At 43.6% G+C, this 24,556-nt stretch overlaps 1 protein-coding gene and 1 long non-coding RNA gene across 13 annotated transcripts; one reads left to right on the forward strand and one right to left on the reverse strand.

Moving 5' to 3' along the window:
• Positions 1-427: 427 nt before the first annotated feature.
• On the forward strand, positions 428-22,677 carry TCP11L2 (t-complex 11 like 2). 12 transcript variants are annotated; one of them, XR_014555620.1, is made up of 14 exons: positions 868-942; positions 2,595-2,908; positions 4,950-5,052; positions 10,143-10,206; positions 10,990-11,163; positions 12,264-12,399; positions 13,761-13,881; positions 14,076-14,296; positions 15,488-15,624; positions 16,969-17,159; positions 18,029-18,210; positions 18,337-18,509; positions 20,121-21,864; positions 21,909-22,677. XR_014555620.1 is itself a non-coding variant. In XM_083700580.1 (12 exons), exons 4-12 carry the CDS (start codon positions 11,025-11,027, stop codon positions 20,357-20,359), a joined length of 1,539 nt encoding a protein of 512 aa, XP_083556706.1. In that variant the 5' UTR covers positions 565-711; positions 4,950-5,052; positions 10,143-10,206; positions 10,990-11,024; the 3' UTR covers positions 20,360-22,677. The 12 variants fall into 12 exon arrangements, 6 of the variants coding, with proteins under 6 accessions (XP_083556706.1, XP_083556708.1, XP_083556705.1 ...); XR_014555616.1 differs by lacking the exons at positions 868-942; positions 2,595-2,908 and adding an exon at positions 428-711; XR_014555617.1 differs by lacking the exons at positions 868-942; positions 2,595-2,908 and adding an exon at positions 565-711 and having other exon boundaries at positions 10,143-10,202.
• Positions 13,666-24,503, reverse strand: LOC310826304. Its single transcript, XR_014555719.1, has 2 exons — positions 24,376-24,503; positions 13,666-13,860 (listed from the first exon to the last, which is right to left on the reverse strand). It is a non-coding gene; the product is annotated as an uncharacterized lncRNA (long non-coding RNA).
• Positions 24,504-24,556: the final 53 nt, after the last annotated feature.

The raw sequence follows: 24,556 nt of genomic DNA on the forward strand, positions 1-24,556 counted from the left end.
TAGGCTGCCCTGGCTGGAGCTGATGGGAGTTGTGGTCCAAAACGTTTGGCGGGCACCAGATTGGCGAAGGCTGAGCGGAGATAAAAGCAATATTAAGTGAGCATCCACATAGGCAGCGGCTCCTTGCTTGGCGCCGGCTTGGAAGCAGCAAAGGCTCGCGATGCCCGGACGGAGCGCGGGATGGCGAAGAGGAGAGAGGTCTGCGTTGGCCACAATGCTGGCAGCAGCCCAAGACCCGCGGCGGGAGGCGGGCGGGCTTGGTAGGAAACCCACCAGCCCAGCAGCCAAGGGAGAACTGAGGACACGGCTCTCCTTCCGTAAACACCGCTCAGTCCCCTCCCCTCTGCCGGGAAAGCAGCATTTCACCCTACGGGGGTGTGGAAAGAGCCCTGCTTTTTGGACCCACTTTCCTCGTTACCCACGATTTGAGTTATGCACCTTGCTTGATAATAGCCTGAAATCCATTGTTTCCCCGCTTCTCTCTCTTCCGTGCCGACAGAGCTTTGCCACATACGGGAGTAAATCTCTTTCCTTCCCCCCCCCTCTCCCCAGGGAAGTGGAAGCGTCCAGGCAGCTTGCTAATAGACACCCGAGGACTATGTATAACTAAGTGAAGCGGGGGGAGGGAGTTAAAGCCCCGGTGAGAACGGCTGAGTAGCAGCAGGAGCAAAGCGGGGAGTTAAGGCTGACCCTGCCTGAGGCTCTCTTGGGGTGAGTGGATCAGGCGGTTTTTTTTGGGGGGGGAGGCGGGAAGAATGCAGGTCCCTTCCATCTCTTTCGCCTCTTTTCTCGCCTCCCCGGGGGAATGTATCTATAATCCGGTTCAGCTCCGCATTCTCTCTCCCCCCTCCCCGCACTTCAGTTCCCAGTGTGATGGAATCTTGGCTTGCAGAGGGATATTCCAGAGCTGGTTTCAGCGCGGCTGGGAGGGGGGAGTTCAAGGTGACTTATTTTCTCTCTGTTTCAAGATTAAAACAAGCCCTGCCGTTCGATCCTATGACCGTCCTTTTGCAAGTGAGCCGTCCTGTTATTCAGTGCGCTTACACCTGAGTAATGGCGGTTAGGGCAGTAGGCTTTGCTCCGAGCGGTGGTGGTAAACAACCCCGCTGTCCTCTTGCAGAACCGGCGGCGGGGAGCCTTATTGTTGAGTGTGTTAAATAAAATAAAAATAGGCCCCTAAAGTTTCTCCTCTCGTCTCTCCCTTCCCCCCGATTTTCCTGTATAATTAAGGAACCGGCAGATGCTTTTTGTTTTTGTTTTTTAAAGAAAGGATTGTGTGTTTAACAAAGAAAACAAAACAGATGTTAGCAGAAGAGGCAACGGCGAAGGGGGTAGGAAGGGGGTAGATTGGAGGGTGTGTGTGTGTGTTTAAATGCTTTCCTTGGAAACGCTGCTTTTGTTTTGGTCGGTCAATGCCAAAGCACTCGTACCTCCGAGTAACTGCCAAAAATACATCTGTGGGGAGGGAATAACTGAAACAGATGGAGGAAGAGGAGGAGCTTCGGGCAGCTCGCCTAAATGGGGGCCAGCGAGAGCCGCTGTTGCTCGCGCAAATCTTGCTCGACGGCTGAGCGCTGGCGATTTCGGGGAGCAAGGCAGGAGAAGGCTGCCAAATTGTGCAGTCTGATCCTATGCGTATTTATTCTGAACTAAGCCTCCGCTCGGATGGCCTTTTTTCTTTTTAAGTCTTGCGTTTGCAGGCGTCTACAAACTTTCCCGAGCCTCAGCATTCATGAGGATGTCAAAAGATTAAGAATCGGGTTGACATAGGCTGGACTGATAGGAGGAGTGAAGATCCTGAATCGGGAGTGCGGGTAACTTACCCCAGATGAGTGGTTAGACCCAGGGTACACCACCACCACCCTGCCCCAGAAATGTGGTGGTGGTGGTGGTGTTAACATTTGTATACTGCCCTTTACCTGTAGACCTCAGGGCAGTTCACAACGTAAAATTACAATATAAAATACATAATTTCCAGATCAGAATTACTGTGTTCTGTTTAATAACACGAGAATGAACAACAGGGCTAGTTTGTGACTGCCATGATGATAGAATAAAAATGGCTAAGCAGTTTACATAAAAATAATAAAAGCACAATAAAATTCAGCGCAAATTCTTAAAAAGAAGATAAAAACAATATATGCCTGTATGTCACAAAGAAAGCTGAATACTGTACAAGAAAGAAATAATTTTTTGTCAGAGTCTAGGAAGCTTGGGTTAAATTTTTAAGAGGCATTTAAAAGTCATTACGTCTCCAATCTTAGTGTTGGAGAAGTATTTCTCTGTACTATATATGGGTAAAATAAAGTGATATAGGCAAAAAAGCCCTTTGTGGTATGTCTTCCACAGCAGAACACTCAAAGGTCCCTTAATCAGATTTGTGATTAGCTCAGCAAAGAGCAATGGGATGACGGGATGTGCTATTAGTGGATCTAAGCTAAATTAGCCAATGTGACAAACCCAAACTGTGCTTAATGGGTCACAAGGCTAGTAGGAAGGGCAGGAGATGGGATGAGGCAGGCCTGGTTATCTGGGGAAACATATATGGGTTAGAAAGATCAAAAGGCAAGTCGAATATCTCTTTCATCTAATAGTGAACTCAAGTGGTAACTGGTAACAGCAATGAAGCAAAACCACAGAGGAGAATGAAAGTAATAGACTTCCTCCTACCAAGTCAAACCACCTAGATGGTCCATCCAGCTCAGTATTGTCTACATCAGCTCACAGAATCTCTCCCCCAGTTTTGGCAGTGGTCTTTCCCAACCCTAGCCAGAGATTGAACCTATCACAACACTACAACCCTTCAGGAGACCCCTGAAGAAGTACAAAACAACTTTATACTGGGGTGGGGAGAGAAACTGCCAAAACAGCCCAATGAAGATGGAGCATCCTCAGTAACTTGACAGTGGTGAGTATAATTTGGAAACATAAAACAGAAGACCATGGACGGCAGGGAGAGTGGAATGCGTAGCTGTAAGAAAAAGGCTGGCTGATTGGAATCCTGAGGGTTCTTCTCAGGAGAAGAGACCAACAGCAACATTTTGCTGCTGGTCCCTTACTGATGACAGCCAGCAAAATCTTCTGCATTTTTATTTTTGCTCGGGAGCAAATCCCACTGAGTTCAATGGGCTTTCCTCCCATGTAAGCATGTTTTGCAAGTTGCTAACGCCAGGAGAGAGAAATTCCAAACCGAAAATCTTCAACAAATGTTGCAACATTGCATTTACAGATTTTTCTTGCGTGAGGTTTTTCTACTTTACATTTGCAGACAATTACAGCTATTTTGTTTAAAATGTTTGCATTATTTCTACTGGGGCCCCCAAGGCACGGTTGGATAAACAATTTAGATGTAGAAAATAGTACTGTGAGACAGGGAAGGAAGGGTTAAGCCTCCACTCCTCATGTACTGCTCAGTTCAAAATAGACACTGCTTTCTTGGGGGGGGGGGGAGTGTCAGGCGATCCAGTTACTGATTACCCACACCTTGTCTGTTGCAGCCCTAAGAAAAACCAAGGGAAACCCCAGTAAGGACCTAAGCTTAGTAAACGGCATTAACTGTACAGAAGAACAAAGAATGTAGGTTAAAAATATACCAGAATCACCTACCTAAAAAACCTTGTAATATTATTCAGTGTAGAATAAGCCTTTTGCCTGTACAGTCTTTTTGAAGGAGGCTAATTTGTTTGTCAAATGAAGTCTCCCGAGTGCCACCAACCATTAGTGTGTCCCATTTTTAGAAAGACCCTTTCTGATGTTTACATGAATGTAATCACCGAATTGAGTAGTAGACATTTGAAGTGAAAATTGCACTTAATTATCAATTATCTACAGCTACTGCTGTGGAATTATTGCAATATGGGATTAAGGTGCCAAGGGCTACTGTCCAACTTCCATTCACTGGAGGGCCAGATTAGGTGCCATGGTGGCAGGGCAATCACTTTAAATGTGGGTCTATTTAAAGTATGTATCGCAAGTGTGTGTGTTGTGATGGTGGGGTGTGATATAAGGAGTAAAAACAGTGTACAGGTGAGAACTGCAGAACCCTTCCATGCCTACTGCTTACTTCCCCCTAGTCTGTATCCCCTCAAGATGATCTGCTCCGCTTTCCAGACCAGACACACTTGGTTTATATGTACTTGGAGCAGACCTTTCTGTTGGGCCCTTCATAGCCTTTGCACAGAGGCCCGGTGGAAATGAATGGAGGCCACGCTGCAGTAGCTCTTGGGTGGGTTTTGCTTGAAATTGATTGGTTTTTGTCTGCACCAAACATGAAAGCATGGAGCGCTGATTGTTAACGAAGTCATTGATTGAAGAGAGGGAAGAGTCGATTTGACTGGCAGTCCATTTACCCTAATGCCCATCATGAGCTGTTAATAACCAGGTCACACTAATAACGAGGCACAGGTCCCAAGAGGAGAAAGATGAGGGCTGATTGGAGTTCTGGGAGAATCCCCATGGGGAGGACCAAGAGGCAGCCAGAAATCAGGTCATCAAGTACCATGGAGAATTGGCAGGTCATGGGAAGAACCACAGCTCAAAAGTACAGCACCTGCTTTGATTGCAGCAGGTCCCAGATTTGATCCCCAGAATCTCTAGACAGGCTCCTGACTAAGACCTGGGAGAGCCTCTGCAAGTCTGTGTACTGAACTATAATGGACCAATGAGAGTTATGCAAACATTAGCTACCAACCTTCTGCTCCTTCCCAGTGCACTCAAAGTAACTGCTTGGAACTCGCTAGAGGCACAGGCTGCTATAGGAATAGATGGATGAATAGCATACAGAGGTACCCAAAACTGAATTTGTTCAAGGAAATCTCAGTGTTCAGGCTTAATGATCACAGAATCCTTATCTTCCCACGAAGTCAAGACACCTGCTCAGAAGGTGCATCACACAATTCAATTGCAGGCACTGATCAAAAATCTCTTATTTTCTTTGTCTCCGTCTGTAGACCTGCTGGGCATCTGATTAATGTTCTCAAATGCACCAAGTGTCGAAAACATTGCCTCCAATGAATTGCATCGGATTCTGTTTGCGGAACAACTCTTGAGCAGGTAGAATGGGCAAGTTAGCCCAAGTACATCTTCTACCGCAGACACACGCTGTAGATAAACATTATAACCTTACAGTTGTACCTCGGAAGTCGAACAGAATCTGTTCTGGATGTCCGTTCGACTTCCAAAATGTTCGACTTTCAAAGCGCAGCTTCTACTTGGCTGCAGGAAGCTCCTGCAGCCAATCGGAAGCCGTGGAAGCCCCACCGGATGTTCAGCTTCCAAAAGAACGTTCAAAAACTGGAACAATCACTTCCGGTTTTCGATTGTTCGGGAGCCGGAACGTTTGACTCCCAAGGTGTTCGGGAGCCGAGGTACCACTTTACTATGGTTTGTTATGCTTCTCTTTCTACATTAAAAGTGGCTTATCTTTTTAAGTGTCAACCAGGCTTGATTAGCATGGTCCAGATATTTCAGCTGGTGTAAAACATCTGCCTCCAAACAGATGTTGGTGATTGCAAAGTGGTTGGAGCACATAACACCAATATTGTACAAGTTGCTCTGGTTGCCGGTACACTTCTGGGCACAGTTTAAGGTGGTGGTATTTACCTATGTAGTTTGGGACCAGATTACCTTAAGAAGCGCCTTCACATGTATGAATCTGCTTTTGCCTGAAGATCAGCTTTGGAGGCCCTTCACATACAACAGCCATTGAAGTAAGCATAAATGATGGGGCCTTTTCAGCAGTGGAACCACAGCTGGGGGACATGTGGCCCCTTCACCACAGACCTGTGAGCCTGTAATGACATATTTCAGGTTGCTTCCCCCTCAAACTCTAAGCTGGTTCTTTTGGTGTTAACTGCTGTTGAAATGTTTTGACTGGTTTTATTCTTCCAGCAGTGGTTTCATATTTTTGATACCTCTATGTTCGATTTAAGTATATTGTTGTTTTTCACGGAAGCTGCCATATGAGGACTTTGCTCCTAAGAGATGGCCTGAAATGATATTAAATAAATATATTGGAGAAACATGAGTGCTGATTGCCATTTCACTGTCCATTCGAAAGAAAGAACGTGATGATGGGCTAGTGAGGCTGTATTTAGGTTAAGAGCTTATCCAGTATATCTTTTTTTTTCTTTAGCGAAAACTAAACCATATCCAGTATGTGTCTATTAGGATGAATGAATGAAACTCTTAGAGCTCTTGATCATATGCCTCTCCTTTTTTTATTTTGGTCATGAGTCTTGACTCTATTTTTAGTCCCTCTCTAGGTCCCTGATATATCCCTGTTTCAAATTTGCACAGATTGCAAGTTTGCCCATTACAGTTTTCTGGCTGATGCTAGCCTTAGCAGTCAGCTAGTATCTGGTGTCCAAGATACTGTACAGATTGTTCTGATAGATCTCTTTTAAAAATCTTACTCAAATCTAAAGTGATACCTAATGGAATCCAAAGAGTGCTTTGTCAATAATAAATTGTTTTTATATATGAAATTGCTTCATATATATGTTTTTAATCGTAGGTGTTAAATTGCTTTGAGATGTTTCACAGGAAGTGATTGATTTATTTAAAGATCATTTGTTTATTTATCAAATTGGAGTTGGAAGAGACCATGAGGGTCATCTAGTCAACCCCCTGTAGTGCATGGATCTTTTTCCCAATGTGGGGCTCAAACCCATGAGCCTGAGACTAAGATGCGTTCTTTCTGTTTCTCTGTGCAGTGATTTGTAGCTTTTGAAAAAAAGGGTTTTGTGTGCGCTAGGGTAGATGTGTGAAAACACAGAACACCTGAGTTGTGGCTTTCTGCTCTGCATATTACCACATATATTTTAAAGGAAAGCCACATTCTGTGCATTCTGTAATGGTTTTTGTTTCAGAATATGGGATGTTCCTTAAAAGTAAGGGACACCTGGCAGATTTATTGACTGTAAACAAGACAGCTAACTCTGGCACTTCATGCAAGTATATGTTTGCTGGCTGGTTAGCTATGAAATAGCTTGAGTCATTTGCACCATGTGAAAATCTAAATTCCATTTGGTTGTTTTTAATGGGATGATGACATATTTGCTTCCTGTCTTACACGGGTTGACTCAGGTGCATACCTGGAAATCTTTTTCGTTGTTGAGCTACCTGAGCCACATTGAAAATGATTGCTGTTCCTTGGCACAGGAAGTGATTTCACCACATTAAATCCTGAGATGCAGAAGCTTCTCCCTACTATCTGTGTGAAGTGTTTGGAGGTGCTCTTTTCATCACTGGCTCCCCAAAAATGAGAGCAGGGGCCAAGTGAGCAGCTATACTGGATTGTGGCTTGTCCAAATCTGTCCTTATTTTGAACTTTGGTCACATTCACAACATACATTTAAAGTAGTATGATACCACTTTATACAGTCATGCCCCCCCATAATAATTATGCGAGTTGCAGTATGTTGCAGAATTGGTAAAGGTAAAGGTAAAGGGACCCCTGACCATTAGGTCCAGTCGTGACCGACTCTGGGGTTGCGGCGCTCATCTTGCTTTATTGGCTGAGGGAGCCGGCGTACAGCTTCCGGGTCATGTGGCCAGCATGACTAAGCCGCTTCTGACGAACCAGAACAGCGCACGGAAAAACTGTTTACCTTCCCGCCAGAGCAGTACCTGTTTATCTACTTGCACTTTGACGTGCTTTCGAACTGCTAGGTTTGCAGGAGCAGGGACTGCGCAACGGGAGCTCACTCCATGGTGGGGATTCAAACCGCCGACCTTCTGATCAGCAAGTCCTAGGCTCTGTGGTTTAACCCACAGCGCCACCCGTGTCCCTTGCAGAATTGTTAGGAGACCCCTATTCCCCTCCCAGAGCTACGGTACCCTGGAAAGAGGGTTTGCTTGTTAAACCGCTCTGAGAATTGTAGCTCTGTGAGGAGAACAGGGATCTTCTTGCCATCCTCAGCACCCTCAACAAACTACAGTTCCCAGTATTCTTTGGGGAAGCCATGGCTGCTTAAATGTACAGTGCTTTAAATGTATAGTGCGAATGAGCCTTTAGTTAGGTGGTCTTCAAGTGGCCTGTCAATCAATTGACTGGTCTTTTGACTGCTTATTATTTGTTTGTGCTTAAACATTGTCAAATATTTCACGAAGCTGATTGCTGTGTAGGTGGCAGCTTCAAAAAAAGAAAGCATTGTGGTGTCATTCGCTAGCCAGAGTAGGAGTAAGAGCTATTTGCTTTCAGCACAGCAGCAGTGGGGGTGGGGAGAGGCGAAGCCTCTCCTACTGGCCACCTGCTCTGAGTCCCAGCTCCTGCAAACCTAGCAGTTCGAAAGCACGTCAAAGCGTAAGTAGATAAATAGGTACCACTCTGGCGGGAAGGTGTTTCCATGCGCTGCTCTGGTTCGCCAGAAGCAGCTTAGTCATGCTGGCCACATGACCTGGAAGCTGTACGCTGGCTTCCTCGGCCAATAAAGCGAGATGAGCGCTGCAACCCCACAGTTGGTCACGACTGGACCTAATGGTCAGGGGTCCCTTTACCTTACCAGCCACCTGCGACCAAGTGAAGATACCTGGGTGCCAGAATGGCGCCTGACATCTCCATCATCTGGAGGTGCATTCCTGGAGATCCTTGGATCTTGACTATTTTCACACACTAGCAACACATCCTGTAGAATTATATTAATGATACTTTATCTGCCCAATCAGAATGAATTTCAGGAACCAAAAGGTTGTATTGAAAAATACAACTTTTGAGCCGTCTGGCCCAAAAATGGCAACTAGGCATACCGTTTTGGCGACTGTAACCCTGGTTTAAGGAGCCATTTGGCACCTAGCTTATATATCTGAGTTTCTAACCCACAACACAACATAGGAAAACCACCGTAGGAGGCAACATTAATTAGCCAAAGCCTGAGTAAATAAAAAGGATTTGGCCTGGCGCCTAAAGACTGGCAGGGATGGTGTCAGACATGTCTCCCTGAAAAGATCATTCCATAGATGGAGTCAACCCTGAAAAGGTCCATTCTCATGTGGCCACCATTCACAACTCCTTTGGGTGGGGAACACAGAGAAGGGCTTCTGTTGAAGACTGCAGGGTTTAGGTTGGTTCATATGGAAAGCAGCAGTCCCTGAGGTATTGTGGTCTTCAGCCCTATAACTTCCCAAACGTGAGTCTTCAGCTATTGTTGGACTAGAATTCCCATCATCCCTGGTTAGCAGGATCAGTGGTCAGGGATGATGAGAACTGTAGTCAAAAACAGCTGGAGACCCACATTTGGGAAACCCTGCTGTAGGGATTTAAAGGTCAAAGCCAACACTTTGAATTGAGCCCAGAAACAAATTGGTAACCAGTGCAGTCAGGCTGGAGTCGATGTAATCTATTCAGGCCTTCTGGTCCCAGTCATTAACCTATGACCAGCTAGCCATGGTTGCTGGAGGAGCCATGGACGTATAACCTATGGCTTCCATATTTCATTGGACTAGAACGCCCATGATTCCTCGCCATTGGCTATGCCGGCTGGGACAACGCTTGGAGGACCACATTTTCCCCATCCCCAGACTACCCTCTGCATATGATCTGAGCACAAGACTGCAGCATTAATGGGTTCCTGAACCTAGGAAGCTGACTTATACGGAGTCAGGCCATTGGCCTGTGCAGCACTTCTTCACCATTGGTCTTCCAGTGGTGGGTTAGGACTTGCTTGTTAGGTTGTAGCCTGATCTAAGGTGGGTTGCAGCAGCAGCATTACTACCATATAAATCTCCAGGATTTCAGGTAGGGGTCTTTCGTAGTCCTACCTGGAGGTGCCAAGGGATGAAACTGGGACCCTCTGCATGCCAAGGAGGTGCTGTGCCCCTTTGCCACAGCCCTTCCCCAATGACTCTCTGATCTGTTAAATTCCTGGGAAGGGTTGAATTTGAGTTAACTCTCTTTCAAGTGAGACCATTATTTCACAATACACAAGCAGCCCAATGCCCAACCCTAACTTTGGCAAGCCATTGTGTTTGCCTTAGCCCTGCCTCTCCCGGCTGCAAAATAGATGGAATATCAGCACACTTAACAGTTTTGTTACAAGAATTACAACAATAATGTATGGACCTTTGAATCTTTGCATTACATAAATGTTCAGTATTTTATCTGGTAACTCCCGGGGGGGGGGTTCTGTTTTTTTGTTTTGCAGGAGAACTGCATCTATCTCCGCACAATTGTGAAAGTCACATTCTGTGAGCTGCTGGCCTAAGTAGGTTAGTCTGATGTTTTACTCGGTGACAAAGAATTTCCCTCACACACACCTTCAAAGTCCTCATTTAAAGTCCCCCCTCCCCCACTCCAAAGGACTAATTGCTTCTTATCAAACAAAATATATTGGTGGGGAGAAAAAGCTTTGATTGCATGGTGAGCTATGACCTTGCCCCATGGAGACAGCCGTTTTGTGTGCTTTTGTTTAAGAGCTATTTCTAAAACATCCAAGCTCTATACTGTATATGCTTGTTATGAAAACCAAAGGCCAAAACAGGCTTAGTATGGCTTGATTCAGCTTCATACCAAAACTAAACTAAATTCTGTTTCAACAGGCAAGCATTGCATGTTTTGTGCAATGACATCTGTGCGTAGTGACTTAGGGCACCATCCACTTGCGGCCCTGGTGCTTGTGGAAGGACTTTAGATCCAGTGAATGCCCTCTGCTAATGGAAAAGTGGGGAAAGGGGTTTTATTTGTGGCAGATTCCTTCTTCCTCTCCAGCTGCAATACTTTTTAAAAAAAGAAGATTGACTTCAGAGGTTTGGGGGACCCCCTACAAACAGGGTGAAAGATGGCATGGGTGGCCTTGGAATGGGAAGCACATATTGGCAAAATCCTCATGCCTCTCCTTTGGTTCATGGCTTTGTCCATTGGATCAAAAGCACTTCTGTGAGTGGTGCAAGAGCACCAACCTGGTTTCCACCTTCTAATAATAATTAAAAAAAAACCCTGAAGTGCGTTTTGTAAAAAAAAAAAGATGACTTCAGTATGCTTGCTCACCCCAGGTTCTGTGTACTGTATTGACAAAAGTGATCCCAAAATGCCTCTCAACGATGAGCAGAACGGTGACTGCGATTCTTCCCGGTTCTCCGAAAGCACAGCTTCTTCTTCCAGCGACTCCGAATATTCAAGGCAGAGTTTCACCAGTGACTCTTCAAGCAAGCCCGGCTCTCCAGCTTGTAAGCTAGCATGAGCTACTGGTGCATGTGGCAGGAAATTTGAGAACCACTACCTTGTGTGCAAAATTGATGTTCATATTTGGTTTCCCCACCCCGCCCGCCCCCCCAGTTTCAAGGGTTTCATCTGCTGGCTTCACTGTACAAGAAATATCCAAGCTGTAGGCCAGTGTGGGGAAGCAGTGGCTCTCTGGATGTTGCTAGCCTTTATCTTCCATATTCTTTGATCTTTGTTAGAGGCAGTGGGAAATCACAAGTGGGGAGAATGCTATTCCTCTCGGGAGCTGCTTACAGGTTTCGCATAGACGGTTAGTTGGCTGTAATAACAGGATGCTGGACTAAATGGGCCACTGGCCTGATCCAGCAGGACTTTTCTTAGGTTCTTAACTCCCATCAGGTCCAGCTAGTGTGGCCAATGGTCAACAGGGATGGATGTTGTAGTCCTGCAACATCTAAGATAAAGGTAAAGGGTGCCCTGACCATTAGGTCCACTCTGGGGTTGGGGCGCTCATCTCGCTTTATTGGCCAAGGGAGCCAGCGTACATGTGGCCAGCATGACTAAGCCGCTTCTGGCGAACCAGAGCAGTGCATGGAAACGCCGTTTACCTTCCTGCTGATCTTCCAATTTATCTACTTGCACTTTTACATGCTTTCGAACTGCTAGGTTGGCAGGAGCAGGGACGGAGCAACAGGAGCTCACCCCATTGCGGGGATTCAAACCGCCCACCTTCTGATCGGCAAGTCCTAGGCTCTGTAGTTTAACCCACAGCGCCACCCACACCCCTTCTCCTGCAACACCTAGAGGGCCACAAATCTAGATGTATGTTTTAGTTGAAATTCCTGCATTGGATTGGACTAAATGACCCTCGGGGTCCCTCTCTACTCTCCAATTCTAAGACTCTACGAAATTTTCCACCTTTGCTCCAGTTAACTACCATTATGGAAAAAGGGCTGAATGTTTATTTAAATTGTGTTTATGTATATTATTGGGTTCACCCTTTATCATCTCCACTTACAAAGGACCCATTCAGAAATACTAAAGCTCTGAAGTGTTTTCATGTTAAGCTTTCACGCTAAACATGTTTTCCCTTTTTTTGTTCCAGCTACAAGCCCTCCCAAAGTGGTTACATTTGATGAAATGATGGCAGCAGCAAGAAACTTGTCAAACCTGACTCTGGCTCACGAAATTGCTGTAAACGAAAGCTTTCATTTGGAGCGCACTGAACATCCGCCAAACAGGTAAGCAAGAGGGGTTTAGTAATTTCACAGAAGGGACTTTAGGGCCCCAGCCAGGTTTTTTACCATTTAGGGTTGGACAGGTATACTGAGATGTTTCAGTTTGGCCAACACAACAGGTAGATTTTAATAAGGGCAAAATGCAGTAAAACAATAAATTCAGTTTTAAAGCAAGAAAAGACACTAGGGGCTCTTAAACCTAAAATGTATGAATCACTGCTGCTTGGCAGCTAAAAAAAATTAAATCCACCAAGTGACTCCACCCATTCTGATTTTCCTATGGGAATGGAAACAGGATTGAGGTAGAGGTTTATGTTGTTGTTGTTGTTTAGTCGTTTAGTCATGTCTGACTCTTCGTGACCCCATGGACCAGAGCACGCCAGGCACTCCTGTCTTCCACTGCCTCCCGCAGTTTGGTCAGACTCATGTTTGTAGCTTCGAGAACACTTTCCAACCATCTTGTCCTCTGTCATCCCCTTCTCCTTGTGCCCTCCATCTTTCCCAGCATCAGGGTCTTTAATTAAGAAGAAAACCTAAATATGCATAGAAACTTTGCAGTATTGCATATCCAATTCTTTCTCTTTGGTAGAAACAGGAACAATTTTTTACTAGTTTTCTGTTCTAGCTGCAGTTGCTCTAGTGCAGTGTTTTTCAAGCACTGTTCCGCGGCACACTAGTGTGCTGCAAGATGTTGCCTGGTGTGCCGTGGGAAAAATTGAAAAATTTGAAAGATTTAAAAATAAAGTATTTTATAATTTTTCATATTTCTGTTTACTTACTATTTCATAATAAAGTAATTATAAAATACTTTCTTTGTGTTTATTTGATTCCTATTCAAGAGAATTACTTTATATATAGTCAATATAGGCACAGAGTTAATTTTTTTAACATTTTCTAATGGTGGTGTGCCTCGTGATTTTTTTCATGAAACAAGTGTGCCTTTGCCCAAAAAAGGTCGAAAAACACTGCTCTAGTGGGACCACTGCCACGACTTCAAATTATATAATCTGGCACAACACTCCTTGGCATCAACCCAAATGCCTCTCCCATAGGCATGTGAGGAGGCATCAGTTTTCATTCCAGCCTGTGTTTGTCACCTGCAGCGCTGTTTCCATCCTGCTGCAGCTCAGTTGCTAACAAAAAACACTTATTTGCCTCTGTGTCTGCTGTGGTGGAATTTTATGTAATTACATTATTTAAAAATTGATTGCTTATTGCTGTTGTTTTGACTCTCATGGTTGTATCAACCACAGAAAAAAATTACATATATATACAGATACAATGTGTCTTTTATTCAGCACCATTCATTTCAGTGCAAATGTCAACACTGTTAACTATTTACATTATTTTCCTGCCTGCCACAGCTTGACTAGAAGGGTGAAGCAAATTGTGCACCAGGCATTCTGGGATCGTTTGGAGGAAGACTTGAATGAAGATCCTCCTGAATATGAACATGCCATCAAGCTGTTTGAAGAAATTAAAGAGGTGAGTTAACCTTGGGTTTCTTTTTTTTCTCTTTTTCCCTTGTCAGCTTAGGTCCAGCTATATAATTTTATCAGTATAGCAACACTTCTGTTCTAATCGTGCTCGCACAAGACCTGCATTACCACGGTGAGCCAGTTTTACTACAGCTGCTGCACCTTACTTGATTTGTGTGTGTGTGTGTTTAAATATTTCAGATTCTTCTTTCTTTCCTGAACCCTGGGGCTAACAGGATGCGAAGCCAAATCTGTGAAGTTCTCGATGCCGACCTCATAAGGCAGCAGGCCAAGCACAATGCAGTTGACATCCAGGGTCTCGCAAACTATGTCATTAGCACCATGGGGAAGCTGTGTGCTCCAATAAGGGATCATGACGTCAACCAGTTAAAAGCTACTGGGAACATTGTCGTATTGTTCAGGTTGGTGTGTGGTTTTCCTTTTTAACATTGCTCTTTATCATTGTTCAAAGAATTGGCGAAAAACTTCGGATTTTCCAAATATAGTGATCTGGAGTGGAATGCAGAGTTTCCCAAACTTGGGGTCTCCAGCTGTTTTTGGACTACATTTCCCATCATCACTGACCACTGGTCCTGCTAGCTAGGGATGCTGGGAGTTGTAGTCCAAAAAACAACAGGAAACCCAAATTAAGGGTTGCCGAGAGGGTGCACCTAGGCCAGCAACCTTGTTGCATTTTATTTCCCTTCATGCTGCTTGTTTGTATTGATTCTAACATTTGTAGTTTTACTTCTCAAACATGCTGCTCCATCTAGTAGTGCTTTCCATGAAGCAATCGTTTCACAGAGGGCTTGCCAATGTGGCACCCATGGACGTCTTCCTCTGATGCCCACAAAGCCTCCGAATGCCCCACTTGCTACCCACTTGGTCATGAGGTGGTGAGAGTGGTTGCCTTTTTCTCCTTTGAAAAGTAGAGCTGAAGGAGGATGTTGCAAGAGTGGTGCTTGTTTCTCCCTTCAGCTCTCCGTGCTCTTCACGATCAAAATTAATTCTACTGGATCCAGCTTCTACGCATATTCCTTGTGTGGGGCACACAAAAATACATCTGAGCCAAACGGGTTTTGCAGGCAGCTGCCAAGCCCTGCCCATAGTGCTTTGCAAGCACTGATCACCCGCTGTACCTCAAAGTGGGTCTGATTTTGTATTAAGATGTTTGCTATCTTCCTATGTCTATTGAAGCCATTGTGACATGGTAAATCAAGCAGTGATGTGAAGGGGAGTCCTTGGATCATTTTAGTGGGGTTTTGCTGGCTTAACTGCAAATACACTATTTTAAGTTGGTTGTAGACCAGAATATTTTAATTGCACTGCTTGTGAGCATTTAGAAGCTGTGCATTATATTAACACAGAGATACTACAAATGCACAGAGTAAGTTCATGAATTGCCATGGTGGTGTCTAATAATAGTTGGACTGTGCTGCAATTTATCTTTGATGCTTGAGCAGTGGGGCGGTTGCCCTTTGCAAACTGGACTACTGGGGAACTGAGATAAGCCTGTGTCTCTGCATATGCTGCGTGGTGGGGAAAGGACAACATAATCAAGTTTCCTATGGTGACATGGCTGCAAACTATTTTTGTTTGTTGTATTCTTACAGGCAAATATTCCACGTCCTGGATCTCATGACAATGGATATGGCTAATTTTACTATTCGGAGCCTTCGACCTCATCTCCAGCGTAACTTGGTGGATTATGAAAGAGCAAAATTCCAAGATATACTTGAAGAAACGCCAAGTATGTCCTTTGTTTACATAGGCGGGTATATAGCCAATGGCCTGCCGATGCAGACAGCTGCCTGGGGCCTCTAGTTAAGAAGAGGTCCAAGGGGAGATTTACATTTTCCTTCCTCCTCAATGAACTAAAAGCTCCAACAGGAAGAAATTTGATCTTTTAAGCCACCTTCTAAAACCTGTTCGTGGCGCTATAACAGAGAAGCAACCTTTAAAAAAAGCTTTGGGTCAGGAGTGTTAGCCAAGTCTCCTTATTCAGTATACGAGAGACCTGCAAGCTATACAGTATTTGTGCAAATCCTTGGACTCCAGCCTACTGACATAACTGATGACGGGAATTATTATTATTATTATTATTATTATTATTATTATTATTATTATTATTATTATTATATACCCTGCCCATCTGGCTGGGTTTCCCCAGCCACTCTGGGCGGCTTCCAACAAATATTAAAATACAGTAATCTTTTAAACATTAAAAGCTTCCCTAAGGGCTGCCTTCAGATGTCTTCTAAAAGTCTGGTAGTTGTTTTTCTCTTTGACATCTGGTGGGAGGGCGTTCCACAGGGCGGGTGCCACTACCGAGAAGGCCCTCTGCCTGGTTCCCTGTAACTTGGCTTCTTGTAGCAAGGGAACCCCAGAAGGTCCTTGGCACTGGACCTCAGTGTCCAGGCTGCATGATGGGGGTGGAGACGCTCCTTCAGGTATACTGGGCCAAGGCTGTTTAGGGCTTTAAATGTCAACACCAACACTTTGAATTGTGCTTGGAAATGTTATATTCAGGCAGTGTTTTCATCAGGGGATGCTGTGAGTGCTGCACCATTTTGTCAGGGATGGGGGGAGCAGAGAAGTTGGGGGGTGTTGCTTTGTTTCTGGTTGAGAGCTAAAGCACATTCAAGGAACATGTCGTGTGGAGACTCAAATATAGTTAGGGGAAAGTCATGAAAAAAGAATAAACTGTCATGTGAATGCAGTTGCTCTTCCAGAAGAAGGCCCTGCCTTTCTGCTACACAGTCAGTTGTGATGCTATATGTCTTGTTGTGCAGGCAGAACTTGTGCTGACAGTGGCTACGGCACAAGACAGGCAGCTTCCTTCTTGCAGTGAGCGCTACCTCCATTGCAGCGGCATTATAATACAATGCAGGCAGAATTGCAACTGGTCTGCTATGATGTGATCTCCATCAAAGAGCACTGTAGCTGTTCTGTGCCTTTCTGCAGTTCTCTACTTCTACCTCCTTTTTGTGAGCAGGGCCTTGGGGTTTGCCTTCCTCCATAGAGTGTGCCTCCCCCAGCTGTGCAATAATAAAACATGTACTACAGTTTCTGTTTTCTGTCTTGCAATGTTTAGGTGCCCTGGACTTGACCACAGAATGGATAAGGGAATCTATACAAGATGAATTGTCTTCTCTTTCCTGTGAAACATCTTCGCATGCTGGTGCTAATGGGATGTCCAAAACAAATCTGAGTCCTACTTCGGTGCTAACGAACAGCTACTTGAAACTCTTGCAGTGGGATTACCAGAAAAAGCCTGTTCCTGAGGTAAAGCTCACTAAGACAGGGACAGGAAAGCTGTGGGCCCTGCAGGTGCTGGGGGACTACAACTCCCATCATCCCTGACCATTGGCCATGTTTGCCAGGGCTGATGGGAGTCCAACAACATCTGAAGGGCACAGGATCCCCAGCCCTGATTTAAGAGCTTCCTCCTCACCCACCATGACCAGTCCCAGAGCATAGTTTCCTATCTCCATGTCAAGAAAGTAGCCTTGCAGCAAGTTTGTGGGAAGGAAGGAAGGCTAAGTAGCCAAAGGAACTCTTATGTGCTGGAATGTGCACATTTAAAAATGAAGATGCAAAATAAACTATTAAAAAGGCCAAAATGCACACAAGAAAAGTGGGAAGTTGTCACATGGATGCTTAGTACAATTCACAGAGTGCTTTCAACAATCAATCCATCTGACAAAGGGCACATTTACACAATGCATTTAAAGCACCATGATGGCACTTCAAACAGTTATGCATCCCTCAAAGAATTCTGGGAGCTGCAGGTTGTTAAGGTTGTTGAGAGTTGTTAGGAGGTCCTTGTTCCCCTCACAGAGCTACAATTCCCAAAGAGGTTTAACAATCAGCCCCTCTTCCCAGGGAACTATGGGAATTGTAGCTCCGGGAAGGGGGAACAGGGGTCTCCTAACAATTATCAGAACCTGTAAAAATTTCAGAACACAGGTTTATTTGGAGAACGTCATGACTTATTTTAAAGTGGGATAACTTAAATGTATGATGTGAATGTGGTCTAAATGAACTCCTTTGACAATAAATTGAACTCCTGGTAAAATACATATCTTTTATATTCAGTCTCATTGGGGATTTGACTGTTTTGTTGACACTCTTTTCTAAACATCTTATTCCAGACATTAATGACAGATGAAGGTCGTCTTCAGGAGTTAACAGAGAAACTGAATCAGTTGAAGGTTATAGCGTGTGTGTCTCTCATAACAAGCAACATGTTGGCTGCAGTTATTGAGGGCATTCCCGATTTTGTAGACAAACAAAAGCGGATTTCATTTGTGCTACTTGAAGGGATGAATAAGAAGTAAGTATTTAGACTTGAGTGTTGGAACTTACTGAAAACCTATATGAAAAGTCAATATGGGGGCAGGAATCAAAGGCAGTATCTGATAGAATTAACATGGTTTTCTCCTCACCCCCCTTTTTGCAGGAGTTTTGATTTGAAAGAAGCTCTTAATGCAATAGGTATTCGTACATGTAGTGAAATAAATGAGTCGGTGACTGAGAGAGGCTTCCCACCACTAAATAAGGAAGTGCAAACAAATTTAGTAGGGCAGCTCTGCAACATCGTTGAGGAAGACAATCCTATCAACTCCTTAATTGGTTAGTAACTTAACTTAATGGCTACAGGCATCTTAATGTGTTAAGTGTATATGTCATTGTCATGATTTCAAATAAAATTGTGATTTTCAGTCACTATTATCAAATACTGCGGCATGAAAAAGGCTGCCCCCATTGACCTGGTTCTCATGTAATGCTAAGCCATGGCTTAGTGTGGATGCTCAGGTTCCTAGAGAGATAATGGCTGCTTTGTTTCTCCTCTGGTCTTGCTGCTACTGCAGTGCTGTGAGCTAAACCATGGTTAGACTTAGTGTATCATCCGAATCAGGACTCATGGTTTGTCTTGACAAGCCAGGAGCTGTAGCCAAAAAGTTTGTTCTATGTCTTATGCCTTGTGGGTTTATCTAGCTTCGGATGACACGCTAAGCCAAACCAGTGCTTAGCTTGCAGTGGCAGGACTGAAGCAGGAACACACTGGCTATGATATCCCGTCTAGGCTTAGGGCATTACATGTGAACTTAGCCACTGTGCAGTTCAAACTTTGTTTATAGTTCTTTGTATAACAGATAACTTCAAATGGATTGAAGTCTGGAATCAGTGTATGTAAGCCCCCATCTCTGCAATTGGGGAGGACAACAGACTTCAATCTACACACATTCGTTTATGTGTGAACAGAACTTCCACTCACTCAGGTGTGTTTGCAGAGGGATCTGTCCATGTGTTTGGTTGAAGGGTTTCTGACTGTAGATCAGGGGTAACTAAATCCGTGTGGTGGGGTTTGCTCCTATTACTCTTTGGCCTTGCCTGGTCACCTTACCAGTTCTACAGAGGAAAAAGGCAGTGGTTATATAATAACTACAGGAGGTTAATCTCCCTGACTACTCCTTGGCTGGTCTAGGCAACTGCACCCTGAACATTCTTGTTCTTCTTGCCCTCTAAAAAAAACCCCACCATACCTAAATGCCACCCCTCCTGTCTAGGACAGAAGCGCAAGGAGTATGTTCAAAAGAGCAGAGGAAACAGCTTGCTGTAATAAGGACTGGCCTCCTGATTTCTGTCTCTGCCCCTTCAAGGCCTTGTTAGAAACATGCAAACCCACGCTTCAGTGTAGGAATCAAACACAGATTTAAATTTATCTTCACCGGAAATGCAGAAACCTTCCAAAGGCTACTGTACTGTAGCAAAACAAGTTGCAATCCCAACCTTCTTAAAATGGTTGATGAGATGTCCACAGCACTATATGTGGGTGTCTTGAGATAGTGACACCTATGTATGTAGACCTCCTCAGCAACTTGATCATACAGGGTTTCAATTCCTAGGAAGTCTGTCCACATAGATGGACATAGGTCTCAGTTGTCCACTCTTAGCACATGGGTTTGGGGGTGGAGCCTGTGCTGCTTCTTTCTATGTGTGCATAGATGCTTTTTGTGAAGTTAAAAGATGTAAGGGCCTACTTCATTCATATTTGGAACATTATGCTGTCTGTCTTGAATGATACAAGCCAAAGTTCAGTTGCACTCAGGTTCTGTTTGTGGGTGTCCCATGAGCCTTTGGTTGACCACTCTCAGAACAGGATGCTAGGCTAGATTCACTATTGGCCAATTCTTACTTTCTTAAATTCTAATTATGTGACGTATTTCCCCCCCTCTCTAGATAAACGGATTCATTTGTACATGAGAAGCTTGCTTGCTTCTCCAGGCTTTCAAAAGTCTACGCCCACAATTCCAGGAGGCCTTGCTGTGATTCAGACTGAGATAGAGACCATTGGATCACAGTATGCCAACATTGTTAACCTGAATAAACAGGTGTATGGACCATTCTATGCAAGTATTTTCCGAAAACTGCTCTTCAGTGAAGGAAGCAAAGCAGAGCCTGAACCTTCTACTAACTGAAATATTTGGGTCTCTTTTGTTCCTTCCTGGTCACAGTATTTATATTGTGATTTGTATTCTTCTCAACATGCATGGCTTGCAAAGATGACTGTTACAGAGAGATAAATCTGTGTGTCTAAGTGGGCTAGACCAGAGATACTATATATAAATAAAATGTCCCTTGAATCTGCAAAGTTACTAAAAAAAAAATTTAAGAAATAATTCTGTTTATAATGGCAGATTGTAACATTTGTTGCACTTGCTTACTGTAAATGTATTCTCTTGCAAACAGTTGTGACATGTTGGAGAAATGCTTGCTGATGTTTTTAGTAACATGCTTATTCTAATGCCTTCAGAGCAATAAAACTGAAGTTAGTGGTTCAGATTTAATCTGAATTAAAATATTAAGCTCTTAACTCCAACCCCACCGCTCTTTTCCAAATTGGCTTGTTAACAAAACCCTATTTTCCTTCCTCCATATCTCTCCTTTGGTTCTGTGTTGGCAACTGTGGGGTGGGGTGAAAGGGGATGGCACTCATCAGATTGCTCCTGAACTGCTGCCTGCTTCATGAGCAGTCTTCATAGCAGTCCAGTTCCAAACTGCTTAGAGGTATTAAAAAACAAACAACCCCCTGCATAGTCTAGCTGGCACATGGAAGGGTAATAAGTGTACATTTTTCAAGCAAGCCACAGGAATGTTTTGATGTAGTAGATTGCTTGAGAGCCTGCATTATTATATGCAAACTATATATTTATATATATTTGCATATCTCAAACTATTCAATATAGGAAAGCTTCATTACTTTGGTTATCTAATCATCCCTTTTATACCAGAAATGAATCATGACTTGAACAAAATTACTTCTAGGAAGTACAATTTATAATACTAATTCACTGTGATCTTTTTCAATAACAAACTTGTTAAGTATATAAACCTTATATTGGGAGTCTCTAAATACTCCCAATTGATATTTTATATCCCTAAAGTGTGTTTTTGGTAAGAATGAATCTTTATTCACTTTGGGAGTAAGGTTCAAAACCATTTGCCATACAATGTTTTTGATGTGTCTATCGCAGAGGACCTTGATATAAAAAGCATTGTAGTTTTTTTGGCAATTTTGATTTTTTAAATAAAGAAATGGAAATGTACGAACATCTTTTTAAAATCTCTACCAAGTATATCTCAGCTATCTCAGACTAAGGCTGACTTCCTGCCTGAAGGTGGGAGAGGCAGAATTATTTTTTTCCTTCCTACGAGTTTTGATTTCTCTGTGGGATTAAGCAAAATGACAAAATGGTGAATGCGTATTCAGTTATTGTTCAGTTCAATGAATTCAGTGGTGCTAGTGATAGCCATATGTGACTCTACAGACTACTCTCTCAAACCACACAATCCTTTTCAAGATGCCTTTGGAAGAGAGTGTTCCTTGCCCTGCACTTGCCTTGCACTAAGATAGCCTTCCCCAGCCTGCTGCTCTCCTGATGTTGCAGGACTCCAGTTCCCTTAACCGCTGACCACTGGCTATGCTGCTGGGGCTGCTGTCAGTTGGGACACAACTACATCTGGCAGGGCACCAGGCTGAGGAAGGCTGCTCTAAGATTTTATGTGCAATTACAAGAAATATGAATTTAATATATATTTTTCACGTTTTTAAATTGTTAGGCTGACTTGGAGAAACTCTGCTTTGTGGGAGCTATTGCAATATAAAGCGTATGTTAACAATAAATAATAAGACTTGATGCACCTACTATTTGTATCAAGAAGCCAATAGCACCCCAAATTCTGATAAGGGAACTCTATACTTTCTTAAATTTGAAAGGAAAATATATTAAATAGTCTAAACTAATACGTGTGGCTTAGATATGGCTAGGTTATGTTATAAACATCCACAAGAAACCTTATTGTAATCATTTTATTGTGGTATATATCTTTTTCTGTTTTCTTAAGCACTCTGCCGGAGTCAAATGGAGCCACAGTCCCTCCACAAGATTCTAATTTACCTGGGAAACAATATTTATTAGAAAACACTCATGCAGAGGCCTAAGAGAAAGCAAGCTTTGTTTTGTGATTTTATAAATGACTTTAAAGGGCATTTTATATAGCATGGTATGTCCATTCAGCAATATTTGAATGTTTCCTAGCTAATGTTCACAGCCTTTTGGATGTTGAAATTAATCAGTTAACTTGTCCCTCCTGCATGTTGTTTGCTGAAATAATCCAAATAGGTTTACTTTTGTTAGCTTAACAAAAGCAAGATAGTGTTTGTAACTGGTTTGTGAGATGGGTTTTTCTGTGTGTTAATATTTCGTATTCATTAAAATTTGTTTGTGATTTAAAATGTTGTGGAGATTCCCTCTCATTTAAAGTAGTAAAACAAAACAAAAAATGCAACTGCAGAGACCATTTATTCTTGGCTATTTTGAATGTGGCCAAAGTACTTTGGCCACCTCATGAGAAGAGAAGACTCCCTGGAGAAGACCCTGATGTTGGGAAAGATGGAGGGCACAAGGAGAAGGGGGCGACAGAGGACGAGATGGTTGGATAGTGTTTTCGAGGTTACCAGCATGAGTTTGACCAAACTGCGGGAGGCAGTGGAGGACAGAGGTGCCTGGCGTTCTCTGGTCCATGGGGTCACGAAGAGTTGGACACGACTAAACGACTAAACAACAACAACAACAACATTTTGAATGTGGACACTGCAGCCCAAATTGGGAACAGGTCAACTGATGGCTAAATGAAGTTCAGCTCTGCACAGACCCATGAGAAGCCACCATTGCTGACAAATTCAAAATCGAGGGAGATTTAGAACCTGGGAGGGCCATAGCTTTGCAATAGAGCATCTGATTTGCATGCAGATAATAGCATCCCTGGCATCTCCAAGTAGGGTTGTGAATGTCCCCTGTATGAAATCCTAGGGATCTGCTCCAGTGTAAACAATATGGTAGATGGACCAATGGCAGCTTCTGATGTCCCTAATATGGATCGCCCACTGTGCTCCACTTTTGCCACTATTCACAATGGTGTGAACAGCTGTGGGCAGGCCATATCAAATGAAGGAAATAGGCTGCCAATGCAGTTCATAACCTCTCCTTTTGCCACTATTCACTATGGTGTGGGCAGGGCATATCAAGTTAAATAGCTGCATTTGTTTCCCTATGAGCTATCCCTATGAGCTGCCTATTGGGCACACTTGGCATCTTCATGTAAAAGGAATACCACTTTAGCCACGGCAGTGTGAGCATTTGTTTTTAATTAAAAATTACTATTAACAATAAGCAAAAAGGGGCCACTACAAGCCATTAGTATGTACCTGTTGCCTTCATTGTTGTTGGGACTAAGGAATACTTAGCAGGAGAATGAAAACAAACTGCTGCCACCTAGACATATGCAATAGGTTGCAGTAGGTCCAAGCTGCCAGTTGGGTTGCCATCATATTGTTAAAAGCAGCATTAAACTGCTAACCCAACCACTGGTAGTGATCCAACATTTGAGGAAGGAGGAGAGGTCCAACATTTGAGGAAGGAGAATCAGTCAAAGTGACTGCATATGATCACAATGGCAGTGCCTAGGTTGAATCAAGTTACGTTTAAAAAATTCCTGGGTTAGTAGTTTATTTCTAAAGTCAGGTAGGTTCTGTTCTATGGATACCAATCTTTTTTTTTTCTATACAGTGCGGTCTGTGACATCTGCATGTCATAAATCCAACAGGTAAAACTCTTCCTGGCCGAGATGCGGAAATGGGCAACTATACATACACCTATTGTACTTCTGCCTATCATATAACTCTCAAAACATATATAATCAATTAGGAAAGAAGTGGCATGAACGTTAAGTATCTAATACTGTAGTGCAATCACAAAAGAAAGTTATATTTGTTCCATTTTACTCTATTGTGATGAACGGGGATGATTAGCAGATTCCTGGGGAATCTATACCAGTGGTTTGTGTTTCTATTGCTCCCATTCGAGCAATTTCACCAAAAAGCTTCTATGTTGTATTCCTCCATTTCGATGCTGATTGCCGCATTTACCTTTACCTTACACCGGAACGTACTCAATGCGCCACAATTTCCTGTGTGTTAGGAAACTGGGGACAGGAAGACGCTTCCTGAGTTCAGGAATCGGTTTTGAGGAAAGTTGAGTTGTAAAGAGGAATTCCGGCGTTGCGATTAGGCGTTATCACACTCGCTCCTGGCCAAGCAGCGATTGAGGCAAAGA

Source organism: Podarcis gaigeae (genome assembly GCF_964106915.1).
Source record: "Podarcis gaigeae genome assembly, chromosome: 10".
In the NCBI taxonomy this organism is placed as follows: Eukaryota; Metazoa; Chordata; class Lepidosauria; order Squamata; family Lacertidae; genus Podarcis; species Podarcis gaigeae.